The 26,498-nt window shown below is 37.5% G+C and overlaps 1 protein-coding gene across 14 annotated transcripts in view; it reads right to left on the reverse strand.

Moving 5' to 3' along the window:
• The window catches only part of SYNE1 (spectrin repeat containing nuclear envelope protein 1), a 454,201-nt gene that overhangs the window by 294,748 nt on the left and 132,955 nt on the right, over positions 1 to 26,498 (reverse strand). For all 14 annotated transcript variants that reach the window (XM_089922151.1, XM_089922158.1, XM_089922157.1 and 11 more), the window contains exons 13-25: positions 21,032 to 21,144; positions 20,309 to 20,477; positions 15,046 to 15,142; positions 14,146 to 14,348; positions 12,173 to 12,337; positions 11,556 to 11,708; positions 10,405 to 10,548; positions 8,004 to 8,177; positions 5,886 to 6,044; positions 5,423 to 5,587; positions 3,530 to 3,664; positions 586 to 744; positions 177 to 385 (exon numbers count right to left, since the gene is read on the reverse strand). In XM_089922151.1, coding sequence (XP_089778277.1) covers positions 177 to 385; positions 586 to 744; positions 3,530 to 3,664; positions 5,423 to 5,587; positions 5,886 to 6,044; positions 8,004 to 8,177; positions 10,405 to 10,548; positions 11,556 to 11,708; positions 12,173 to 12,337; positions 14,146 to 14,348; positions 15,046 to 15,142; positions 20,309 to 20,477; positions 21,032 to 21,144 — 2,045 coding nt within the window. The remainder of the gene's footprint in view (positions 1 to 176; positions 386 to 585; positions 745 to 3,529; positions 3,665 to 5,422; positions 5,588 to 5,885; positions 6,045 to 8,003; positions 8,178 to 10,404; positions 10,549 to 11,555; positions 11,709 to 12,172; positions 12,338 to 14,145; positions 14,349 to 15,045; positions 15,143 to 20,308; positions 20,478 to 21,031; positions 21,145 to 26,498) is intronic.

The following is a 26,498-nucleotide window of genomic DNA, read 5'->3' on the forward strand; positions in this document are numbered from 1 at the left end:
ACTCATTCTTGAAATTAAATGAGGCGTTTCTGTATCAGAGCATGAACACAATTGTGCCATCTGATTATCTTTCTTGCGTGAGATGAAACATACATAATGGCTTGTTTTGCAAAGATGTTTGAATTAACGGAATTAGGTAAGACTACATCCTTCTCTGGGAACAACCCCAAGACTACCTGCTGGCGTAGTCCTTCCACTTGTCTGGGTCTTCCACCAGCTTCGTGTAGGTGCTGTCAATGGCGGCTCTGAGCTCCTTGAGGGTCACGTGACAGGTCTCAGGCGTGTTCCGTACAGCGTCCCGGACTGGGAGTTTCAGACACAGGTCTTCAATAAGCTGTAACCTTTTCTCACAGAGATGATGAGGACCCTTGTCACTGAAGAAGATCTAATGAGCAATAAACGTTTTTATAATCCCTGTGAGAATCCACGCAAGACTTTCAAATTTTCATAGCAGATACTCATCTAGTCTAGCAGTACAAAGTAATTAAGCTGTTGAGTGTTTTCAGACCCAAATGAAAGTATCAGTTCTGTGCTTGAAGGAACATTGTGACTTTGAGGGGCTGCACTCAGGTGTGTGGGACGTACCCTGTGCTCTTTGATGATCTTTTCACTGCCTTCCTGGGGCACCAGCTTGGTCTCTCGGTCCAGCTCAGCTCTGCATTCTTCTACAGACGCTAAGAACATGTTCTTCTCCACCTCGATCTTCAGGTGAAGCAAATGATATGGAGCTTCTCCTTGAAGATCCTACATGCCATGGGACGATTCCGAAAGACAAGATACCATTTCTGTACATTTCCAACTGAAGTGGCAGGAAACCTGAAATAGTCCCTTTAGGACCAATATGATTTAATACCTACTGTCTTCATCGGGCTGCTGTGCTTTGTATTTTCCCAAGTACCAGGACCACAGAAAATCTTTTCAGCCTGCTGTTAGTTGTGTGTTTCCACAGTGATTATTCTACGTAATTTTTACAATAGCCCCACATGGTATTAATGTTCCTATTTTAAAGATTAGACCACTGAGGCTCAGGGTTAAGTAGAAAAACTTGATGTGAATCTAAATTTAAATCACACACTGATTCCACATACCCTCTTCCTAGCATGTGTCCCTTTAAATTTTCTCAACAGCCCTGTGAGGTAGGAAGGACAGATATTATACTCACTACACAAGGGAAGGAACTCAAGGAAACATTATCAGTGAAAAAGCCAGGATTAAGCAGCCCTCAGCTCCGACCACCTGCCATGTCTTCTTTTCCTCGGAGCATACACTGAGAAAACGAGCAAGCCAGCACGCGAACAACGTGAAACTTTTTACATTCTTCTTTGATACAAACATAAGCTTCATCATTACCTTTAGTCCTACAATTTAATTTTAGCCAACCTGTCTCCTATGGGTTTAAAAGATGATCTTTTTTTTTTTGCGGTATGCGGGCCTCTCACTGTTGTGGCCTCTCCCGTTGCGGAGCACAGGCTCCGGACGCACAGGCTCAGCGGCCATGGCTCACGGGCCCAGCCGCTCCGTGGCATGTGGGATCCTCCCGGACCGGGGCACGAACCCGTGTCCCCTGCATCGGCAGGCGGACTGTCAACCACTGCACTACCAGGGAAGCCCTAAAAGATTATCTTTAAAATAAAACACTGAGATAACTGATGAGAAAAATGAGTTAGGGCTTTGGAAAGAATAGGACAGACTATATCCTAGAGAGCTTAAAAGTGTGTGTGTATGTAAAATAAAATACAGCCTTCAATTATAGTCTCTATTCCATAGTACATATATGATAATATTAAGCTGCAAAGACATCTTAAAAAGCCTGGATTTCTTTAAGCATCTTATTTTTTTTAATTTTCAAATTGAGCAAGTAAAAAGGTATTTCTTTCTTTTAATTTTTATTGAAGCAGAGTTGATTTACAACATCGTGTTAGTTTCGGGTGTACAGCAAAGTGATTCAGTTATACATACATATATATCTCTTTTTTTCAGATTTTTTACCTTATAGTTTATTATAAAATATTGATTATAGTTCCCTGTGCTATACAGTAGGTCCTTGTTATTTTTTAAAAAAGGACTTCTTTAACTTTGTTTTTCCTACGCAAAGGGCTGATTTTTTAGTCTACATTAATGAGATCAAAAAAAAGAAATCCGGGGACTTCCCTGGTGGCACAGTGGTTAAGAATCCGCCTGCCAGTACAGGGGACAGGGGTTCGATCCCTGGTCCCGGAAGATCTCACATGCCGCGGAGCAACTAAGCCCGTGCACCACAACTACTGAGCCTGCACTCTAGAGCCCGTGAGCCACAACTACTGAGCCTGCACTCTAGAGCCCGTGCTCCGCAACAAGAGAAGCCACCGCAATGAGAAGCCCGTGCACCACCGCCAAGAGTAGCCCCACTCGCCGCAACTAGAGAAAGCCCGCGCACAGCAATGAAGACCCAATGCAGCCAAAAAAAAAAGTTTAAAAAAAAATCCAGAAAGTATGAATAACACGACCTGATAGTGTTCCAGATGCCTATCTTCTGAACCCCGTGACTCCTTCCTCTAGTACATATGAAATTCACCGCTCAATACTCCCTCACAGCCGCTCTGTGAACCTGCTGCTCGCGCAGCTTCCTCCAGTCCGCCTCAAGGACGACACCTTCAAAGGGTCTCTGTTCTCCTGCAGCTGCTTCCCCTGACATGCAGATTCTCAAGTCGGCTTCCATGGGACAGGCCCCGCGCACGACACTCCAGTCAGGCTGAACCCCGTGGATCCCTGCGTCCCCACTGGCACAGCCTCCGGCTTTCTTTCTTTGTCCTCATCGCCCCCAGATCTGCTGCTTCTTTAAGGTCTTAGCTCAAAACTAATTATCTGCTTCACTGTTTTCCGCTCTCCAAGTGGGCCCACTTCTCTCTTTCAAAGCTTTCATCAATATATTGCCTACACAATATATTTTGGGGGACTTATTATATATTATACTTCTATTATTTTGCAACTAATCATCTCCCTTACTGGAATCTAAGCTCTTTGGGGGAAAAGGAATATGCTTTGTTCATCATTGAATCCTTAGCATCAATGTTTTTATTTATATGTTTCAAATCATAACAAGCTAAACCAGATGGCAAAATCCTCGAAAACTTCAGTTACATATACTTATATACATATACAATGTAGATATTATGTTAGGTATGCTACTGAAATGAGAAGTATTTCTTGTAATTTCAGTAGCATACCTAACATAACTAGGATGGGAAGAGTTTAAGAAATGTTGCTGAAAAAGTTAAACACCTTGATGTTCCTGCCCCCAAAAATAATCAGGAAAAGAAAAAGAATACTCGTAAGTACTATGATAAAACTGATGCTACTTAAAAATAGGAATGACAAAATTCTATCATATTTTATCCTGTTTTATTCAAGTTCAGCTTTTTCAATGGGAAAAGTAACTATGACAACTTTCCCTGATTTCTAAATTTCTCTGACAACTGAACCTTCACACCCTCACGCTCTCGCCCATCATCCAAGACACACACGACACCCCCATGTTGTCCTGACTCACCTTCCACTGTTTGTGGAGCTTTCTAACGGCTTCCTGCAGGCCCTGTTGCTCCTGCTCAGGGAGAATGTCGGTGAGCTCATCACAAGCTTTCAGGAAAGCATTGAGCACCCTCTGATCCAGCTGACTGAAAAACTCCTGGCGTGGAGAGGGGGAAAGGGGTCAAGAGTGTTGGGTAGATAAAGACAGTGTCAGACACTAGACAGTGAAGGAGTCACACTGCTAAACAAGCCTCTTAGCCAGCTGCTGCCCTCTTCAAACCTTCTGGGCAACTACCATTTTTCTTTCAGGAACTAAGTATAATTATCTACAGTTATGAGTCAGAAATCACCATATCTGATTCAACTAGGGCTTTTTATGTTTTAGAAAAAAATCTTTGCAGTTTTCACATTTGGTAGAATATTCTAGAAAGCCAATGAGAGATCTTAAAACCTTGATCCCACAGTGATAGAGTTTTCATTCCTCTCTGGTAAAAGAAGAGCTGAGTAGAAGCCAGGACTAATCCTCACAATCCCTCCTCACTCCCTAATGGCAATGTGTTCCAGACCTTGCTGGTTCATTATGAGCCATTTCTGCGTTCACACCAAGCACACACATGAGCACACATGCTGTGGACTGAATTGTGTTGCCCCCCCGCCACCATCCTGTCCCACCAAATTCACATGTCGAAGCCCTAACCTGCAAGGTAACGATATTTGAAGGTGGGACCTTGGGGAGGTGATTAGGTTTAGATGAGGTCATGAAGGTGGGTCCCTCATGAAGGAATTAGTGCCCTTATAAGGAGAGGCATTAAAGATCTTACTCTCTGCCATGTGAGGACACAGCAAGAAGGTGACCATCTGCACATAAGGAAGAGTCCTCACCAGAACACAGCCAGGCTAGTACCCTAATCATAGACTTCTAGTTTCCAGAACTGAGGAAATAAATCCCTGTTGCTTAAGCCACCCAGCCCGTGTATTTTTTATGGTAGCCCAAGCAGACAATTACAACATGTGCACAAGTACACATGACTAAGTCTCACAAAGTCACATGACTAAGTCTCACAAAGTCTCAGGATTATGTATGCAGAGATATTTTGAAACAACAGTGATTCAAAAGAAAGTACCGCACAGTAGAGGTGTATAAACTTGAACGAGATGTTGGATGGTCACAGACCTTAACCCTAAATCCAGTCAGCCACATCGCAAATACATTGCACTCGTCCTTTGAGAGTGTGTTTTATACAAATATCCACTGAAATTTCAGGAAACGTAACTCGAAATATATGTTCTCAGAGGGCCCATCATCTCCATACACCATTTAACAGATTACTCATGTCTGCAATACTGACATGATTTAAGCGAGTATGATTAACAAGGAGAAGGCTTCACAATACTGGGTCAAGTTGTAGATCAGCTACCGAATTTCAAGTGACATGGTATCTATACTGTGATACGGTAGATTTATGAAATGAGCACAAAGACATAGCCATCCACCTAAAGTTATCTCTTAAAAAGAATACGTTAGTTATGAAAGAGTTTTTCAGCTAAATAATGAATTAGTAGTTTGGAAAGCCTGAATTATTTATCCCGTGATTCTCTACTACTCCAGGGACTTAAGAATGGCCAATTATAAGGCAGCTCATCAACTGCTCTTCAGGTTCTTTTTGCTGCCATTTCTGTGGGTCTCATATGTAAAAAGTTTCTTCCTTCCTAACTCATTTCTCCCCCCTCCCCTCCCCCCTCCTCTTCCCCCCCACCCCTTCCTCATCCTCTGTCTTCTTCTTCCCACTCTCTCTCTCTGTCTCTCTCTTTCTCTCTCTCCTTCTCTGTATTAGATCTTTATGCTCTTTTTATTTTTCCTCCAAGATGGTCTGCCCACGCCTCCAGGTCAAGGGCCCGCACGGGATGCACTCACGGTGTGTCTCTTCAGGAGGTCTTCTGGATTCCCCTTTTCCTCCATGCCCTCCTGAGCGATCCTCAGCACCTTCTCCAACTCTGCTCGAGACTCCTCAAACTTCTTCATCAAGCGGCTGTTGGTTTCCACATGTTTCTTCCAATCTCCAGTTCTCTTTACCATATTCTTGATTGAAAAAATAATCATAATGGGATACTGATCTCTCATTACTGAAAATATCATTTTGTGAAAGAGTATTGTTTCTTTCAAAAAACACTTGGAAAGAATACATTTCATTATGATGAGAATAATCGACCTCTTAAATATTAATTAATATTAGAGAAAGCAGAAATAAAATTATTGGTTTCCAAACACCAGTAGATGAAGCATTTACCAAGAGTGAAGACATGAAACGCGATGATTACATGTCCTCCTTCTTGGAATTTTCCCTAGTTCACATCTCTAAAGCAGGCAGAGAACTTACCTGAAAAGCAACGTGCCCATCTGCAATCTTTCTCTGTAGCTTTGTCTGATCAAAATGCTTTAGCACGTTGCTCAAAGTCACAAACTTCTGAACACTATGACTGCCTTTCTCAACTTGGGTCATGGCTTTCTTACAGCTTTCTTGACAAGCTAACAGTTCCTACAGGGAAAGGAAACCCACAACAATAGTATTTAAAAGGGCAAGAAAGAAAGAGAGTAACCATTACAAAACAATAAGAACAGCACTATATAGCTTTTAGGCTTTTAATCAGCAGTAAGTAAAATCGAAAGTACAGAGAAGTATTGCTTTTCAGAAGAGCACAATTTTAAGCAATCACTGAAGTCAGTGCTTTTTACACGAGGCATTTAAATGTCACATTGAGTTTTCTGAATTTTTTTACATTTCACGCCCATCTTAATAACATCCGGAGGATGACAGAGCATCAAAATTGCTATCTGCCTAGTACCTGCATTCCTCCAACTAACAGGCCCATAATTTATTGAAAGGACAATTATGAAATCAATCTACATAACAGGTTATAATCTGACTCAATAAATTTAATACCAATGCACATTATAAATACTTTACTGAAAGTCAGACGCAGCAGATTATAAATCATTCTGTATCCTAAAATACACAACATTTGAATTCCTAAGGTTCAAAAGCTATCAACCTCATTAATAAAATGGTGGACCCCAGATCCTAACAAAAAAGGCAGCAGACCAAAGGGCCTGGGAAGACTTGGCAATTGTCACACATTTGCAGATGAGAAGCAATGGTGACTCACAGGCCCTTCCATCTCTGATTGTAACGTAGGATTCTGGCAATTTGCTAGACAGCATGGAAGCTATTCAGCTCAGCCCGAGGCAAGCAGTCATTTTTTGACTTGAAACCACACCATTTGCACTTCAACATCCTTAATTGCTTTGAAAAAATATTTCAAACTGGTTACTTGGATACCAGTTTGGGTAACTTGGATGCAAATATTAAGAGCAAGGTTTCTGTTTTGTTTTGGGAAAACAGGGTAAGGACACACTTTTTCCTTTTGAAGATTTAGGAGATAAAAGAGTAACATATGTTAGCAAACTCTTATTAAGTATTATTAATATTTATTATTATTAATATATTAAATACAATTTTAATCATAGAAGGATTCTTTGACGGCAACTTATAGCAATTTGGGAACGTAAGAAATGGCACTGTGACTTCAAAATGAAAAACAATTTTTATCCAATATAATGAGAACCCATTAAAATAGGGCTTGGTGGTATAATCATTTTGGCTTACCATTAATAATAATAATAATAAATATTAGTTGCCACCAGTTATAGAGTATGTGCTCTAATGGGTTAGTCACATTATAGAATATCTAATGTAATCTCCACGAGAAGTTCTCGACTTAGGTACTACCACCCCCATTTTAAGGTGAGGAAAAGAAGCTAATCAAGGCTTTGTAATTTGCTGTATCAGATCTGAATACCTGTCTGACTCACGTCAGATACTCTCTGCTCTTTCTGCTAAGTGACACTGCCTCCCTTCCATGAATCTATTTCGATGACAACGGTGGCAAACCTTTTACCCATCAGTTTCACCCTCCTCTGATGCATAAGTTGATTTATAATAAACCAACTAAATAAGTAAATTAACTGCCACACTCAGGAGGCTGTTCTGCATACAGATCTGCTTACTAAAAGTAAGACAAAGAAAAATGATTAGTACTCCAAATATATTTCCAGAATTTTATGGTCATGTAAACAGCCCTGGTCCTAGAGGCAGGAAAAGATCTCGTAAGACACAAATGATAGATACTGGCTAGAAATGGAATGCAATTATTTATTTTTTTATATAGCTAAATAGATACGATTTAAAATTTATCTGTAAAATTTTTATCTATATAAATATACCTATATATAAGTATCGAGAGAGATATAAAATTTTTATTTTATCTATGGTGGATAGGGTTTTCATCTTTAGACATGTGTTTTTGTTTTGAGTTGCCAGTACTAGTCTAGAAAAAGGTTTCTTGTCCTGTCACTGAATTTCTATCATTATATGCACCTCAGTCTTATCACACACGCATTAAATTAACTCCATCTCCTGAAGGGGACTTTTCCTTACCTGACGTTTCTGTTTAAAAAGAGCACTTGATTGTGTCTCGTGCTCAAGAACTGTCATAATTTCATCGATTTTCCCAAGTGAGTCATAAAAGACCGTCATCTGCTTTTCTAATTCTTCCAACGGTAACAGCAGCTGCCGAGACTCATAAAGGAGTGGAGAGTAACAGTCTTTGACCTTTAAAAATGCAAAGACAAAAATTCCATTAAAGGCCATTAAGGACCATAGCTCTCAGGACTGTTTTCTTCAGGATAGGGTCATTTTGGGCTTACAGAGCTCCAGTGACATTCTTTAATATTTCCTGTGTATTATTCAATTTTGATGTAAAAAAATACACTACTGCTATACCACTGAGACAAGTAAATGCTATGGAGTTTTCTCATGAAAATTCATCTAAATCATCCATCTGGATAGCACTTGCTCATCTAAATGATGTTAGTGAGCCAGATGGCATCAAATTCCACTTCATAAACTCTGAAACCCATCTTCCCTCTGGCCTCAGAAGCTGACCTAAGACAGTCATGAATTACATTATCTAGACCAACTTGTACCTTCCAACTTTATTTTCAAGAACTCTACTACTTGATCCCTTAACCGTAGACAAACTTACAAACATGTTGACTCATTCTTCCCAGAGAGGCCCTGTGCTTTCCTAACCTCCTCCTAGCTCCACACTTTGCTATTCTTCCCCTATCAACATCCCACTCATGACAAGCGCTCATGTCATATACAAACTTATTCACAAAGGTTCTCACGCAAGAACATGTCTCTCTAGTCTGAACTGGCCCAGCCGTCATCTGTTACTTGTCTTTTAAAAAAATGCTGTTAGTTCATACACCTGCATTGTCTTTATCTTCATGATGAGCTCCTGGAGATGAAGATCTCCATAAAGTGTCTGCCTTGTCACATTTATGTCTGAATCCAGCACCTCATACAATCCTGCAAGAACTTCCCGTCCCCCTCATTTTATTTAGAGTTTCTCCCAAAGCATTACTTTTGGAAACCGAGAAAGGAAATTAAGTACTCATTAGTAGACCATTTGTTCTTTTCCTTACATTATAATTATTCTCATGCTCTTGGATGCACTGCCTGAAAGAGAAAATCATCTAAAGAACGCTCCTGTCCTATTGCCGCAAGGCTCAGCTAAAATTACTGAACAAAATAAAGAGAATCTGCTGACATGTATAAAAATCAGTGTGCTTTAGAAGTCTTCCCTGGATACAACAGGAAACTTACCAAGATGCTACATCTAATGCAGCAATTAAGAAAGCATGATGACTTACGTGTGTCTAAAAGAGTACTTTGCTTTCTCAGAAGTTTCCGTAAATCACTAAACCTGACCTAGGCTAAGATGTGCCAGCCCAAGACAGGGCTCTAAAGGCTGCTTGAAGGTTACAAGTTGTTGACTCCAAATTGTACCCAATCTTTATAAATAATCTTAACTTGATTGCTTGAAAGAATTTAAAATTGCCATTCTACTATATACCAGTTTGACAAAATTTTCTTATCTTTCATGGCCATGATTCTTCTTATTTTCATGTATCTCACTTATTCCTCTCTTTCATTAATTCTCCACAGCTGGTTTCATATTGGCTATTCTCTTTCTACTTTTCCTCTCCTAATTAACAGGGTTTTCTGCTATTTTTTCCTTTGCTGTCCAATTCTTCATTATGAAATTTTTCCATTCACTTATATAATCACTCCTTTCTTTTACCAGGTATTAATTACACAATCTAAGCGGACTTTGCCACAGTATCATCTTCATAAAATTCAACTTCAGATAGATAATCCAATCCCAGTGAAACTTCCAAACTCTTAAGGAAAATCCCTCAATAGAACAGAAAAGGTTTATGGCTAGTGCTTGATATTCACTGAGCTTCCTGCACAGAAGTGGCATAAATGTACATATCTTAAATCCAAGGTAGCTCTGTGAGATGAAGAGGGAGACTTTTCACTACATTGTGGCTGTGTAAGCGAAAAATACCACAAATAATCTCAGAGTGGACGTATGTCAAATACATCTCAATAAAAGGTATTTGGGAATTCTTTCTCATTTAAATATATGATGTCTTCCTCCCCCTTCTTCTTCCTATTCTTCTCCCCTTGCTTCCCTCTTTGTTTTATGGCTTTCAACTGGTCCTCTGTCCTCCCAGAGGAGGCCTATCTTTCTATAAAATACAGCTACTAGTACTTCTAAATTAACAAAGGTAATGCTTGGTATCAGCTCCATAGTTTCATTTTTTAAACTCATGACAAAGTTACTAGATGAAGAATCCCAATAAGAAATAAAAACATGATCTGCTAACAAGTAAATGATTTGCCCACGATGACAGAGAACGAGTAAGGTGAGCTGGAGGCAGTGTTGGTCCTGCACAGAGTGTCATGCTTTAAAATATTTTCCCACCTTGGTTAGCTGCTCTTTGAGCCCAGACATGGTTGCAAACATTTCGTTAGCTTCTTCTTGGGAGATCTCTTTGCTAATGAGGTGTGCTGTCTTTGTAATCATCTTATACTGAGCATCCATCACAGGCACCCTCTGCTCAATGTCCTACATGAATCATTGAAACAGCTCCATTACCACGTGATACATTTCCTCTTAATTTCAAGATCTGACAACTGGACACAAATCAGTATGCACTGAATAAAACTCTAGACCTGTCATCATCTTTTGGCGATTCCAATGACTACTTTCCTTCATTACTAATATATGATATACTAGTAATATCACACAAATAAATGTTTCCTTTAAAAGTCACCATAATCCTTAAGCTAACCTAAGGATAAACTGAGGTAATCTTTACACTTTCAAAATACATATGTTAATGCAGTATGGAAACATTGTATCAGGTAAGTGCATGTTAACAATTTGGGGCAGTTCCTCTGATTTTAAAAATGAAACAACTTTTTCTTTAAAAGAAGTAATACATTGTCATTGTAGAAATTTATAAATTAGAGATAATAAGTTAAAGAAAATTTAATACAGTCTTCTCACACCAGAGCCAACATCCTTACCACCACAAGGCTCTGTTAAAATTACTGAACAAAATTAGTATTTTTCCTGTGTGTGTTTACACCCATTTTTTATTTTTACAAAAAAATGATGATACTATTTTTGCTTTCCTTACTTAATAGTATATTGGAAAAGCCTTTCTATGTCATTAATATTCTTCCATTACTTCATTTTTGAGAGCTGCAGGGTATTCAAAATATGTAAACAGCACAATTCATTTAGCAAATCCTTTATCATTGGAGGCATTTATGTAGAGGTGTTAACTCCAGACGTCTGTGTTTTCCTAGTACTTTATATAATTTGATTGTAGAAAATAAAAAATCTCAATTAAAATACTATTTTGAAGTTACTCTATGGTCAATAAACCTCTACAAAAAATTCAAATAGATTTTTTTATGAGAGGTGCAAATCAGGATATGTACACATGTCAAATGATATCAAGGAGACACGGAAACAGCTTTTGCAATGGCCTAAAGTAACTTCACCGATCTTTCTATTCACAATAGAATTGGTTTTTCACTTTGTGTTCCAGAAAATCAGCTCACCTCTAAGTCTTGAATTAATAACTTGACATTAATAAAAGAGACTTCTAAGGGCTCTGAAAGTTTCCTAAGGGCTTCAGTTGCAAAGTCAGACAGGGTAGTAACACAATCTGTGTATTCTTTCTTCATTCTGTCCAACTCATCAGCTCGAGCATACTGTTAAGAAAAGGGAGGGGGGCAACATCGAAAGCCATTAAGCCAAGACTCTGGAAGTTTGTAACTTTCACTTCTACATACTCTCTGGAATGGTTAGGTGGTAGGAAAGACTCTAATTCCTGATTCTTATTTTAGATACACTTGAAGTTAGTCCAAATACTGTGAAAAGAAGAAAGGAACTAGCAGAGAAGCAACAAATTATGATTTGATGCATGAATCATTCCATATAAGTAGGTTCCATATGTCAACATAATCCTTAATCAAGCTTTACATTTCTGTTATGTTCCTCCATTACAAATGGGAAAGAATAAAGGACCAAATATAAACATAACAGTTCTAAACACATCTGTACTCTGCCTTAATAAGCCCATGCTATAACAATAAAAGAGTCTCTAAACAGACTGCTGATCACAACATTTATGACGCATCCATGTTCTAGGCATAAATAGACCTGAAAAACATACTTGCTTGACTTCCATAAACAACTCTCTCCATCGTCCATTTAGCAACAGTAACTGCTGTTTGAGATCACGGGACACCATCTCATCACATGTTTCAATCAGAAAATTGCCAGCATCGTTCATGGCCGTGTGCTGCTGTATCCAATGAGGCAGATTTCGAAAAAAATCCTACACGAGAAACAATGCGCACTACTGTAAACCATACACCAAAAGTTAATAAATGATATGAAAGTAGCCAGACTAAGAGAAATACCTTTGCTCTAAAATTTGTGCAAATTTTAAGGGGAATCCTAAATTTCTTTCAAAATGGAAACTTTTAATAAAGAAGGTCAAAAATATGAGCTAGAAACGCTGAATGTCTTTTTATAAGAATATATGCAATATCTTTTGCTGAAGACAAAACAAAACATGACGACCCTTTGGTTATTCCTATTTTAGAGAGGAAAAGGCTGAATTTCGGTGAGTGTAAGGGACTTGTGCCTATAGTCTTTAGGCTAGTAAATACCAGTGCCAAAGTCACCTAAAAGGCATAATATTTTAGGGAAATGTATAGCTGTCTTAAAAATCGTTTGACCTGTTACTTTTGATTTTATTCTATTTTATTTTATTTGTTGGCTGCACCATGTGGCTTGTGGGATCTTAGTTCTCTAACCAGGGATCAAACACGTGCCCTCTCATGCCTCAGCAGTGAAAGCACAGAGTCCTAACCACTGGACCGCCAGGGAATTCCCAACTTTTGGTTTTAAAATCTGAATACTGTACATGAAGATAATTAACAATCACAGAGATAAACCCTTGAAGGAAAAAATTAAATTATCTGGGCCAAGAACACAATACAATGACATCCTTCCTTACTTAAGGTTACACACTTGGCTATGGAACAGCTTCCACTTGACTTCGAATTAAATGCATATGTGCATGTGCATACACACACGTATACACCACGGTAAAAACCAAGGACACCAAAGAGAATTCAAAATCGATTTCCTAAGCCATGTGCAGGAGGACTTCCTAGATAAATCGATGAGAACAATTCTGTATCTGGTGGGTATATTCCCTTGGATGAAATTAACACATGACATCTACTAGGGCACTGCCAGTCTAATCAGAAAAGCCAAAATCTGTGTGGGTTACAGTTGCTCAGCCACACAAAAATACTTAATCTATATGAAATATAGAACGGGAAAACATAAAAATTATACATCCACTTGTACAACACAATAACAGAGGAACCAATCTTGCATGACAAGCAGTAATTCTAATATAAGTACTGTACTTCTTAATGGGAAGCTGACATTTTAATCTTTTACATACATATAAATAGTTTTTCCATGAAAAAAATACCAAGCTCCCATTAAGAAGTGTATATACAGAAATCAGTCCATTCCATGTGATCTTTTAATGTAAATGATATTAAAGTAAAACAGTTAACTCTTGCAAAAAAACACACACTCCTGTAACCAGAGGAAAAACATCACTCCTACCGAGAATAAGACCGTTGACTGAGGGTTGATAAAAATCCCAAAAAGAATAGCCAAAGAGACAAAAATGTAGTGACCCATCTGTTGAACCAGTGTATGCCATCACACACATTTAGTACTACTTTAGCCAAAGCTGTTTTCATCTTCTCTTAAATTAGGAAATCCTCAGAGGCTGTGCACTGGACCTGCCCCTTCAAGCCCAGACCTTACTGTGTGTATAGCGCCCTCTGCTGCCTATCGGGTTTTGCCACTGCTCCATGGGTTACTGCTCTTCTGAATGCAAAAGTCAAACACTGTGTTAACACAACTTTTATAAAGCAGCCTATTTCTTGGTCTAAAATAATTTAATAACCTGAAAATGCGGCTTTTCAGGCAAGGTCAAGATTTTTGTAACACGTTTTCAGATATATAACACTCCCCAGACAACTTTGCTGTGAAAATCTCCTATTTCTGAATTCACCTGTGCTTGTTTCCTTTTATAGGAAGCAGTCTTACCTTTTTGGCATGTTCTGACTGATTTAGCATTTTCTCAGCATCCTCTAGCCAAGCCTGAAGACTAGCCACGGTATTGTCATATCGGTCCCAGTTGGCAATGACTTCTTCCAGCATGCTGCGCACGCTTCTGACTTCCACTGAGAGGTTCCTCCACTGGACAGTGGTTTCATTCATGAATTTCATCACATTCTCAGCCTCTTCCACTGAAACGGATAGAACAAATTATAATCCTTATTTTATATTTTAAATCCACCACACCTTTTTTCTACAGTCTATACACTGGTGTGCGTTCCTAATTCTTCCTAGGATTTTAAATTCAACAGATATAATGTTAGAATTACATTCAGCTAATGTTGGGGACATGTTATACCTTACTCATAGGTATTTATAAAGATTAAAGGCAATGATATATTTAAAATTCCTGATAAATGGGATGCAATAAATGACATATATTTGTTTGCATTTTATATGCACTCAGACACATATAGTATAATCACAAATGCTATAGTTCATTTTCGGCAAATATGACAGATATATCTGCAAATTGAAACAGACATATTTTACAATTGTGTCTTTACACTAACTTAAGTTTTCATAATATTCAAGTCAGTCCACTTTTTGCCTTTAACCGTTGGAATTGAAAATAGGTTTGAATATTACAATTTAGGAAAAGAATGCTTATTTTCCTCTCTCTCAGAAGATCACACACACAGACATATGATTATACAGGACAGGCATTGCACAAAGTCAAGGGGACTGAATCCAGTATGTGCTTTCCAGGCCAATGGCATGGTCACACAGAGATTCTGCAGAGAAAAAAATGATTTGATCATACTGAAACCTGTAGGCTCTAAATTCTACTGTATTCAATACTGTAACCAATTCTGTCTTGTGTTTTACCTGAACCATCAGCTTTGACGTACATCTCAGCTGTCTGCTTCAAGATCTGGTATGTCACTTCATATTGTTCAAAGAACTTGCTATTTTCTATAAAAGACTAGAAAAAGAGGGAATGGTTAAACGATAACCAATACTGGCTTACACAGACATGCCAAAGTCAATTTTCTTCAGTATAGGTATGTGGATATGTTACCCAAACCTACCAACCTCATTCTTCTGAAAAATATCAAATTAATTTAACTGCCATAAATAACCTGACTATTTCTGAGAATATAACTTGATTCTACACTTTTAATTCTAATTCACTCCTACTTTGAGAAAATATTATATTTCTCCTCCACCCAAGGGTTTGCTTTTAGAAGAGACAGAAGTTTCTCCAGAGAACCTGGGGCTACCATTTAAAAAGCACTAAATTTGGAACAAGGTTGTAAAGTGTCCCACTGTGTTTTAGCTGTAGGGTTCTGTTGCTCTTTGAACAATAATTCTGGTGAATCATGACTCTGAGGAACTTCAGATTATAAATAACTGGCACAACGCAATGCACACTTTCTTAAAATAAAAAGTAAATACAAAAATATTTACAAGTAGAAAAACGTTAAATAATCACACATTCCATCCACGTTATCCATATGCTGTCATATTTCTATTACCTAGTATAAAAATTAAAGGTAAGACTTGTCTATATCTATGTCTGTATGCAACTTACATATGTATTAGAGTTACTATAAGCAAATGGATACTATAAAATTGAGAATATACAAAAAGTCCTTAGGTGAGTTTTATTATTGTTAACTCCAGGAAATATGAAATAATTCTTATTTCAAAGATGATTCCTACTTCTGTAAAGTAGAAAATTTATGTAATTATAGATAACAACATACTACCAAAGGCTTCTTAATTTCTTTTAATAGCATAATTAGTCCCTATGATGTAAACTCAGTAAAATACTTTGTGTCACTATTATAAAATACAAAATTAGCCTTCAAAAACCAGCTGAAGTCCTGAATAGGATGTTGATGAATGCTTAATACGGAGATGCAAAATGTTTGTGTGCGGAGGCAAAACTATTCATACAGCAATTTCATAGACATCCCTAGATTTTATTGATAGAAGTTTATAGTATTTCAAGATTATATTAAAATACATATAATACATTTCATATCATTTTATGTTTGCATTTACTTATATTGTAACTATTCTTCAAAGATATAATGAATAGAGAAAGCTGTGAACTACCTGGGATGGGGTTCCCTGATGAATACCTTATTCAATAACTTTAATACGCTTTATTATTTTTGCATGAGAATTGGTTAGTTCATTATTTAGCCTTATGTCTTACTCCCTTAACCTCTGCCTGCTCCCCAAGTGGGGAAAGAGTAATTTAGTGGAATTTAAATTTTGAATAATTCAACAAATAGGGAGGTCCTGGTTTGATCAAAAATGGAAGATTACACCTAATGTTCAAGACACTGTAAGAAACTGAAGAGATAAATATATTTGGCAAAGTTTAAAACAAGAGTCTCCATTCAGTTTGGACACAAATTCCAAGAAGCTAATGGAAAAAAAATTGTTCGAAGTGTCAAATAAATGGGAAATAGTGCCTATACTGGACATTAAGACTTACACATGCTTTTGCTAGAGTGGTTTACAAATTCATTATAACTGAATAAGAGAAAAGTTATTTCCAGTTTTCATTTTTGGCCTAGGGTAGGGGCGGGGAGAATGCTTTTAGCATATTATAAATGTCGTCGAGATTCATTTAAGTGTTTTTGAGCTTTCCTATGAGGAAAACTAGGTAATTAATTTTTGAAGAAAGAAAATTTACTTGTTATTTTAATTTTTGTTTCGTTTATTTTTGCCCTTTTTTTCTGAGTCCTGAGTAACTCCATTTAGTAACAAAATTATTTTGTCTATTAGAATCACTTTAGCAGGAGGACTGCTCAATCACCTTTTTTGCTGTGAGCTATCTAGATAAAGTTTCTCAGAAGAATGCAAAATTAAGCACAAATGTTATGTTTAAAATAACAGTGACAGGATTAGTTTATTTCTTTCAAAATATGGCTTACATTTGGATATCAAGTTCAACAAATAAGACATGTTGGTCAAGGGACTTTTAAAGTTGGTGGCACTTCAAGAAAAATAAGATATCTCTTTATGCTACAAAATGCAAAGTATTGGTGGAAGGAACTAATTTTCTACTCTCAAAAGATAAATATAGATATAATAAATTAAAAGCTCATCAATTTCACTCAAAGGGAGGTAAACCAGACAATTTAAGATTTTAAAAATCAACTTTGAGAAGTAGTTTCATTAGAACTGCCTATTTACTTTAATAAAATCATTACAAATAACAGACCATATGTTCACATTACTTGTTGCATTCACATAGTCTACGCTCCCAAGAGCTCTTCTTTTATGTGAAAGAATGAAACGTCTCATTTCTTCCATTGTAAAATTGGAGCGTGTGTTAACTAACATGGTTATGTCATGAACAATTCAAACCAATCATCTTCTGATTTACATTACAGTATGGAATCTCTCACCTGGATCATGTGGCCTAATTTAATCAACAAGCATTTGTGTAGTATCTTCCAAGAATTCCTTGAGCACTTAGGGGTTACGTACCTTACGTAGCCCCTATGTAGCTCTCTAATTCCCTAACTCTTGTAAAAAGTATCTTTTTTTTGCAGATGCATAAAATTGAATTGAGAATTCAGAATAAGGAAAAGATAATTATGGAACCCTTACATCCCCAATATTACTTTGCTTACTGATGTAGCAGCATATGGCTCATTACAATCATTTCTTTTAGAAACCAAGTGAAGGATTATATTTAAGAAACTGATTTTATGATTTTATTTGAAAGTCTTCATGCACCTTGAAATAGTCTGTTCTAAAGAGAATGATTTTCCCAAAAACTTCAAAAGAATGAGAGAAGCTCTATGGGGTATGAGACAGAAGGAAAACAATAATGAGTCAGTCTTTTTTCCTTAAAAAATCCCTAATATTCTATTATTATTATTGTTGTTGTTGCAGTTATTAAAACTTTGGGAAAGATTAAGTTGTTTATAAGGTCACATGGGTAGCGAGTAGTTGAGCCATGGTTCAACACATTTCTATGTGACTGGTGTCCAGGCTTCAATAATCTCTCCCACCTCACCCCACCCTGCCCCAATAACATGCCGCCCGTAACAGACATGATAGTAACTAGCAGGTTGCAGTATGGAAGTGTAAAATACTGTCAATTACGGACCAGCATTAAATGGAACTGATACTTATGTGAACTATATTCTTTAGTTCACTGAGCTGCAAGAGATCACTTTAATTATTTGGTCTTTTCAGTTTAAAAAAAAAAATTTAAAAAAAAAACTTTTTTTCCCAGCCAATTTTGTTAGAGAGTAAAGTTCAGTACTTAAGCACAAAGGTTTCTGATTCGGAAAGATGTGGATTCAAATCCAGATTCCACTTCTTACTAACTCTGCCACCTGGAGCATGTGACCTGAGCGTTCAAAGGCTAGATTTCCTCAGTGAAACAATGTGAAAATGCCCAGCCCACAGGGTCATCACTGAGAAGGAAGAGGACACATGTAAAACACTTGGCACATAGAAAATATCAATATCCTACAGTTATTAAAACTATTAAACTACAAATAACTTAAACCCCTTTTTGAAATAGAAGCTTAGGCGATAAATATGTATTTTTTATCAGGTGATAAAATATTAGGAAATATTTATTAAAACCCGATATATTTGTAGAGTTATTAGCAATTTTACAAATAATTTTGAGAGTTACATTACCTAGCAGTTTAAAATTAGCAGCTCAGTGAATGTCTCTGAAGTAGGCAGAAAGTACTGATTTTTTTTATTCATTAGTAATCATTCTTTACTTACATATGCTTTAGTTGAGAAGTTCAAAGAGAATTATTAACATCTTTGTGTTGGAACATTAACCTGGTGGAACAGTCCCATTAGGTATTTCAACCTAATTGGCTCTCCTTAAATAGCAAGAACAAAGACGCATCCTGAATAATTACCTCTGAGCTCAGAGTGCATCATTTGACGTGACTAAACCCGAAAATATAAATGCATATCTGTATTTAATATTTTTGGGTCTAATGCAATTGCTTAAACTTAAAAAAAAAAATCAGATTTCTCATTACTTTCCAAAATCATTCAAAATGAATAAGGGAACATAGTGTCACAGATTTCACATTTTTGGACAAATATTTCCTAGAAAATTGTAGTAAATCTAAAGAAAGATTTTATTGTTAGCCTGTTAAACTTTTTTTTTTCAAATTCATGTTGTTCATTTAGCGCTTAGAAAATAAAATTAAAATGTAGCAAAATATATTATGGTTCTAGGATGTAAAGATATGGTTTCAATAAATATTCAGTCATGCCACTTACAGAGCCACTGAGAGCAGTCAGGTTAGAAATGGGCTTATATTTTAAATTCATCAATTTATCATTTAGAACTTGTGATTCAATATAAATGGAACAGTTACAGGACTGAGATGCCCTATTAACATTACTTTTGTGAGCAAATTTGTATTGCTAATAAATTGGGGGGGCATGTTTAAGAGAAATAAACTGCCTTTAATAATTATAATTCTCTGATTATATGTAAATGGAAACTGCTAGTTACAGAATAACCTACTTTCCTCCTTAATGCAGGGCTACTACTCTATGTAAATATAGGATTATCTATGCTGATAGCCCAAAATACGAGAAACTCTTCAAAAATTAAGTTGGTACAGAGATTTGCAGACAAAATTTTACTTTTCCTGGGTGCACACAGGAAGCAGTGAAGCTCACAGAATGACTGTAAAAACGGCATGCTTGACCTAATCCAAAAAAAAAAAAAAAAGATAGTCCCCACATGAACAATTGACGATTGTTCTAAACTACCCATGATTGGATTTTAGAAACATGAAGATAATCTTTAAGTATTTTAATTCCGGTTCAGTAGTGAGTTCACAGTCAGTTGTATACAATGCAAAAACTTGCTTTTTTAAAGCAATAAAGCCAATCACAATGGTTCAATATGATTACTGCAGCAAAACCGTTCATATCTCCAAAGAATATAGGTATATATTTCAGATTGTTGTGAAAAGCTCACAAACTTACATCAAACCCATTTAACACACTGGTACCTTAATGTTTAAATTCAAGATAAAAGTAACAAGTGTCCAATAAACTAGAAGATATTAGATACTAAAGCCAGGTGTCCTCTGACCTCTCTGTCAGCGCCAGGGAGACTTACCATGTAGTTCTGCAGAAGCAGCTCCACTGAGCCTCTCCTCCCATACTTGATGATCCAAGACTTCAGCTTTGACTCTGCAAGAACCAGCAGTGAGAGCAGACGGTACTTTAATTCTAGAAATTCCATTTTCATTAAGTGTAGCTCTGATGTGGAGGAAACAAAATGAAACCTAGAAACAAAACACAGGGAATTTACAGAACGTAACTAATAGTAACAGAACGGGGCTTACTTAACCTGTTACATGTGAGTATTAAATAAAATGCAGGCACAAGGTCTTCTAAACTCTGGCTGATCAATCACTCAGGAGATCTGGTTCTGTTTCTAGCTCTGGGTTTAAAGGCAAATCACAATTGATGGAAGTCTTTGATTTAGTTCTTTCCCCTGCCAAGATAGCTCTCAACTGTTTCTTTTATAAGCTGTTTTTGCAATATTACATAATGTTCCTCACAGTACTGAATAAAAATACAGCCTCTGAAGAAACCATTTCTGTCATTTCCAGGCTGTGGGTACATGCAGGTTTACTCTTTTCAACTAATAATATACTAGAATATTGGCATTCTTAACATACGTTATGGGAACCCAATTTTTATGTACCAAATGTAAGCGCCTCTGTAAAAAAAAAAAAAAAAAAAAAGTCAATTCATTGAAAAAAAAGAAATGGGAAAAAAAAGCATCCACCGAGCCTTTTAAAGACACTTCATTTAAAACCGGACGTTCTCTTACCTCTCAGCCATGTCCTCTAATTGATCAGGTGGTACTGGGATCCCGTTAACAGACCTGGTTCGGTAGATTTCATGGAATGCTCTTTTGTGGGCATCTGTGTTTTGAAGCAGATCCTAAGATACAATTAAAAAAAAAAAAAGAGGAAACATGTTCACAGGAGGCTAAGAAGCATACTCTTCAGCTTGCACGGATGAGGCAGTGTATTCAACAATCTGATCGTGCTTCCATAGCCACACGCGGCTTGGTGCCGGTCACAGGCTTTTACCTTGTACAGGAACCTGGGTGCTTGTCCATAAGGCCCCGTGCTAGAGCCGTAGCTAATAATTACGGCATCTTTTAAACACACATGACACTTGCACAGCAATGCATTCAGACATTTTAAAGGCACATGGTCCAAAGGGAAATGTGGTCAGTGCTAAAAACAGTGATTGTTAGTGTTTTTCTCTTTCCCTGATTTTGAATCTACTGATTTTTCAAAGCTTAAAACTAAGCACAACTAGTTTAACCCTTTAATGGTCAAAATAAAAATGTTAAATTCTCTACGGTTATTCTATTTTGAGTGCATGCAGGGTACCATAAAGTGATGTTTGCTTGCCATCTTGAAGTAAGTCAATTACATTACAACATATTATGAAAATACCCTTGTGGTTAGGAGATTTCAATCAAGCACAGGGAATGTCCCACAGATATCACAGTGGGAAGAGTAAATGTGATGTTTTATAAAGATTCTTTCCAGATTGTATAGAACTCCACAAATTTTAATAATTTATTTAGATTGGTTTTCTGGGTTTTTCACTGTCAAAAGACATATTTATATAAAGACTTACATGTACTTCACAATTCCTAACCAATTTCTCACATAGAAGTAAAGAAAGAGAAAGGTGAAAGTAGATTCATGCCATATTTTCTAGAGCTTAGGTTGTTTCTCAGTAGCAGAGTAAATAGCCAACAGTTTGTCACTCGCCGAAAAATAAGATATATTAGCCCACCAGAATGATACATTAAAACTAACAGTTTCTCTCACACTAAGATTTAGTAGCTTAATTGGAGAAAACAGAAGCAAAAACCAGCCTAAATCGTAAGAGATACACTTGATGGAAGGGTACACATGAAGGCTTTCATACATAAAGATGTGAAAGTCATATGTGCTTGTTCACATGAGTGAAATCAATTTTCTTTTAATTCGGGGACATTAGTTTTTACATTGTAGAAAAATATCCAGGACCAAACTATTTCTATCCTGATATATATTTGCTATTACCACCTTCTGACCTGCTTTGAGTCTGTAGGTAACCGCACAGATATTCACAAGTCCCCTGCTCCCAGAGGGAGGGTACTACAGGCATCTCAGAGCTGATTACGGAGGCCAGAGGACTGTCCTAGAGCAGCTACTGCCTGTGTGTATTTGAGTCACTCTCTACCCCCTCCTTAACATCCAGACACATTTCTGTGGCTTTTATCTTGACCAAAGCTCCCCCAAATGACTACAGGGCAAACTGAGAGCCACCACCACTCCCAGCTCTGATTTCTTACGTGTGACAGTATGTTAATGTATGGGTGGGGGTCTGTGACTATACTGGGATACCCAAATGTCCAGGTGCCTCCCAAGAAGCTTTCCCTATTGTGGTTTTCCGTATCTAGTTAATCAAAAAAATCTTGACAAGAAATCAAAACCAACAAAAACATTTTCACACATATGACAAAAGAACTACAACTGGCGTGATGTCACTGGGTCCTCTGAAAGGCTGTCTCACCACAAAATAGCTGGATGCTGAGCACAGCATATGACTTTAATTCACTGGTGGGCTCACAGGAAGTAAGTGAAACCTTTTAGGGCTCCCACTCTCGGTAAAACATGACCCAAAACTGGATCATGGTCCTGTGAGCAAAAACAGATTGAAAAAGCTGATCGTCCCGGGCAAACATCTGAACCACTGTGGCAGGAGATGGAGTCTTGGAACTTGAATAAGGTGAGAAACACTGAAAACTGAGACCCCCTACATTTAGCCAGAACCCCCAAAGAGGGCTGATGTGGGCCTGGTAGACAGCAAATGAAAAAGAAGTAAAGCAAAGGTCACCAAACACAGGAGACAAGCTACCATGAGTGAGAATCAGCAGAAACAACGCATTCACGGTGTTAGAAAAATGTAAGTAATTTAATACTTGACAACAACAGTTTGCAGGTTAGAAGAATATGACCTGGTTAACGTGTTCTTAATTCCTTATATTGATTAAGAGGAGGTTAAGACATTGATTAACTTTCAATTTCGTTAAGTATCTATATGGTATAATTTCAAGGACAATCACACTACACAACTAGAGTTTATAACTTCAAACCAGTTCGAGGGAAAACATAGAATAAGAAAAACGAGCAAGTGAATAAACAAACAAAAACCCCTCAATCAACTTATAAATTATAAGAAGAATGTAGAAAAAAGAAAAAGTAGGGCAAATAGAGTCAAATGGTAGAAACAAATTCAAGTATATTAATAATTATAAATATATCTGAATGGAATATATATTTACTCATCAATAGGCAGAGATTGTCAGATCAGAGAAATCTAACAGAACCATTTGCTTTTTAAAAGAGATAGTCCTAAACATTAAGAACAAGGATAGGTTGAAATTAATGGAATGGAAAACAACATGCCAGGCAAATACTAACGAAAGAAGGCTGGTATGAGTGCATCCGTACCAGGCAAAATAGATTCCTGAACAGAAGTCATTACAAGTCAGTAATTGCTTAGCGATGAAACTTTCAATTTACTAGAAAACACATTAATTCTGAACTTGAACATATGTAGTAAGCCTCAAAATATATAAAGCCAAAGCTCATAGAACCACGGGGAGAAACTGAGAAATCCACATGGCTGTGGGAGTTATCAACATACCTTTCCCAGTGATTGAGAGAAAGCAAAGGAAGCCATTGGAACAGCAGATTGGGGGTGAGGGAGCGCAGAGGAGGGAAAGGGCTGCAGATCTGTGGGCCTCATGCGCCTTTCAAAGAATTTTTTGGTGTTTCTTTTGAGTAGATGGAAGCCAGTGGGGAGTTTTGAACAGAGGGGTAAAATGAACTGAACTGCATATTAAAAGGATCACTATGGCCATTCTACTGAAAATACTCTCTCCTTGATACACTACTTCCCTTGGCTTTTAAGAAAACACAGTAGCTGGATCCCCTCCTACCTCGCTGATGGCTTTTTCTCACGCTGGTTTATTATTATTATTTTTTTTTTTGCTGGTTCATCTTCTACTCTCTGATCTGTTAATACTGGATTCCCTCAGGGCTCAGTTCCTGATGCTTTCTCTGTCTACACGTGCTTCTTTAATTTCAGTCTCAGAGCTTTAAACATCCCTTTATATATTCAGAGTCATCCTCAATGACTCTAAATATTTATCCCCCTCCTGCCTCTTAGCTCCTACTGCCCACCCCACACATCCACTTGGATGTGAAAAAGTCTCATGCTTACCTCGCCCCTGACTGACCTCCATCTTTCTTCCCAAACCTGTTTCATTGTCTCTCCATCTCAACTGATGGAAACTCCATTTTCCCAATTGCTTGGCTGAAAAATCACAGTGTCATTTATGACTCCCCTTCCTTCACAATCAATATCTAATGCTAAAAATTCTCTCTGCTCTGCCCTCAAAATATACTCAGAATCTGACCACTTCTCAACATCTCTACAGCTATGACCTTTGCTCAAGCCACTCTACCTGGATCACTGAAACTGGTTCTCTGGCTCCTACCCTCTCTCACCCATCCAGCCTTATCCTCACACAGCAGCCAGACTGATGCTGTTAAAAGAGTGATGCTGCCATTCCTCTGGTAAGAAAGTAGATGGAAAAAGACTATTAGGATACGGCAGAGAAAATCAACAATGTCAAGAGTGCAATTAAGGAAAGTGAGAAGGTGCAGAGAAACAACACTGGGGACAAATGGAGGCTTAACTGTAGGCACAGAAAAGATTACAAGAAAATATATAGAAGAGCATTTTGAATAATTTTGTGACAATAATTTTGAAAATGTGGTCAAATGAACAAATTCTCAGAAAGTATGATTAGCATGACTGACCTGATTAAAATTTTGAAAGCCTGAATATTTCTAAAATCATTTTTAGAGGCTGGGGACACAAGAGTGAAAAACAAACAATAATTCCTTGGCCTTATGGAGGTGACATTACAGTGTAGGAAATCAAGCAATAAATAAGATAAATAATTAAATTAGCAGTTGAGGTGAAAAATGCTAAAGAGAAAAATTGAACAGGCAAGGGGAAAGGGAAGTTGTACTTTCAAAGGGGTGGCCAAGAAAGGATTGACTAAAAGCTGACCTTTCAATAAAGGTCCAAAGGAAATGAGGAAGAATGTATTGGGAATATCGCTGGAGAATGTTTCAGGCCAAGGGACAAGAAAATTCCAGAATGATGGCAACGGCAAAGGCCTTCAGGTGGGAATGTGCTTGCACGTTTGAGATTATCTTTTCAGTGAGGTTTCACTGGCCCCCCTACTTAAAACTGCAACACCACCTAATACTCCCTGTCCTTTCACCTTCTAATATAAAATTTATTTATTTATTATGTTTATTATTTCTTAACTGCCTCCTCCTATGAGAAGGCAAGTTACATTAGGGTAGGGATTTTGCCTATTTTGCTTATGGGCGTATCACAAATGCCTGTAATGCCACTTTGCACATAGAAAGAGCTCAGTAAATATTTGTTGAAAGAGAAGGAAAGACCCTTTTAGGACCATTTGGTCCTGTCCAAAATGACCATAAAACATCTGGCTCATGCCAAAAGGTCCTTGATAATTGGTCATGTTTGGCCCTGTCCGAAATATCCACGAGATATTTGGTCTATAGCAAAAGGTTCTTGGTATTGGCCCTGTCCAAAACCATTTGTCATGGACCAAATATGCTCATGGACATTTTGGACCAAATGTTGGCTAACTGGAAAGACTGGAAAGGCATAGCCAGAGGAATAGAAAGAAAATTCGGGAACCAAATGAAGAAAGTATTTCAAAGATGAATAACTATCTAAAATGCTTCTAATAAGTGAGGTAAAATGAGGACTGAGAATTGGCCATTGAGTGAGGAACAAAAAGAACCCTCCTGAACCTGACATGGATAGCAGGGCAAGGAAAAACGTGATTGGAACGGGTTCTAGAAAGAATGGGAGAAGAGAACTATGAAGCCAAAATGAGACCTAAGACAATTCTTTCAAAGAGCTTCACTGTAAAAGGAAGGAAAAAAAAAAAAAGGACAGTAGCTGAAAAGGGAGGTAGGGTTAAGAAAGAGAGGCTTTTTAAAGATGAGAATAATAATGGTATATTTTATGTGGGTGGGAAAAATCCAGCAGAGAGAGAGAGAGAAAAAAATAAAGAAGCAAAGAACTACAGGAATTATCTTTTAGAAAAGAGCAGGGAGGATGGGATCCAGCGCACATGTGGAGGGGCTGGCCTTAGCTCGAAGCAC

This window comes from Delphinapterus leucas, chromosome 12, assembly GCF_059928025.1.
Source record: "Delphinapterus leucas isolate spDelLeu-1000000601 "Yukka" chromosome 12, BTC_Dleu_Yukka2, whole genome shotgun sequence".
NCBI lineage: Eukaryota > Metazoa > Chordata > Mammalia > Artiodactyla > Monodontidae > Delphinapterus > Delphinapterus leucas.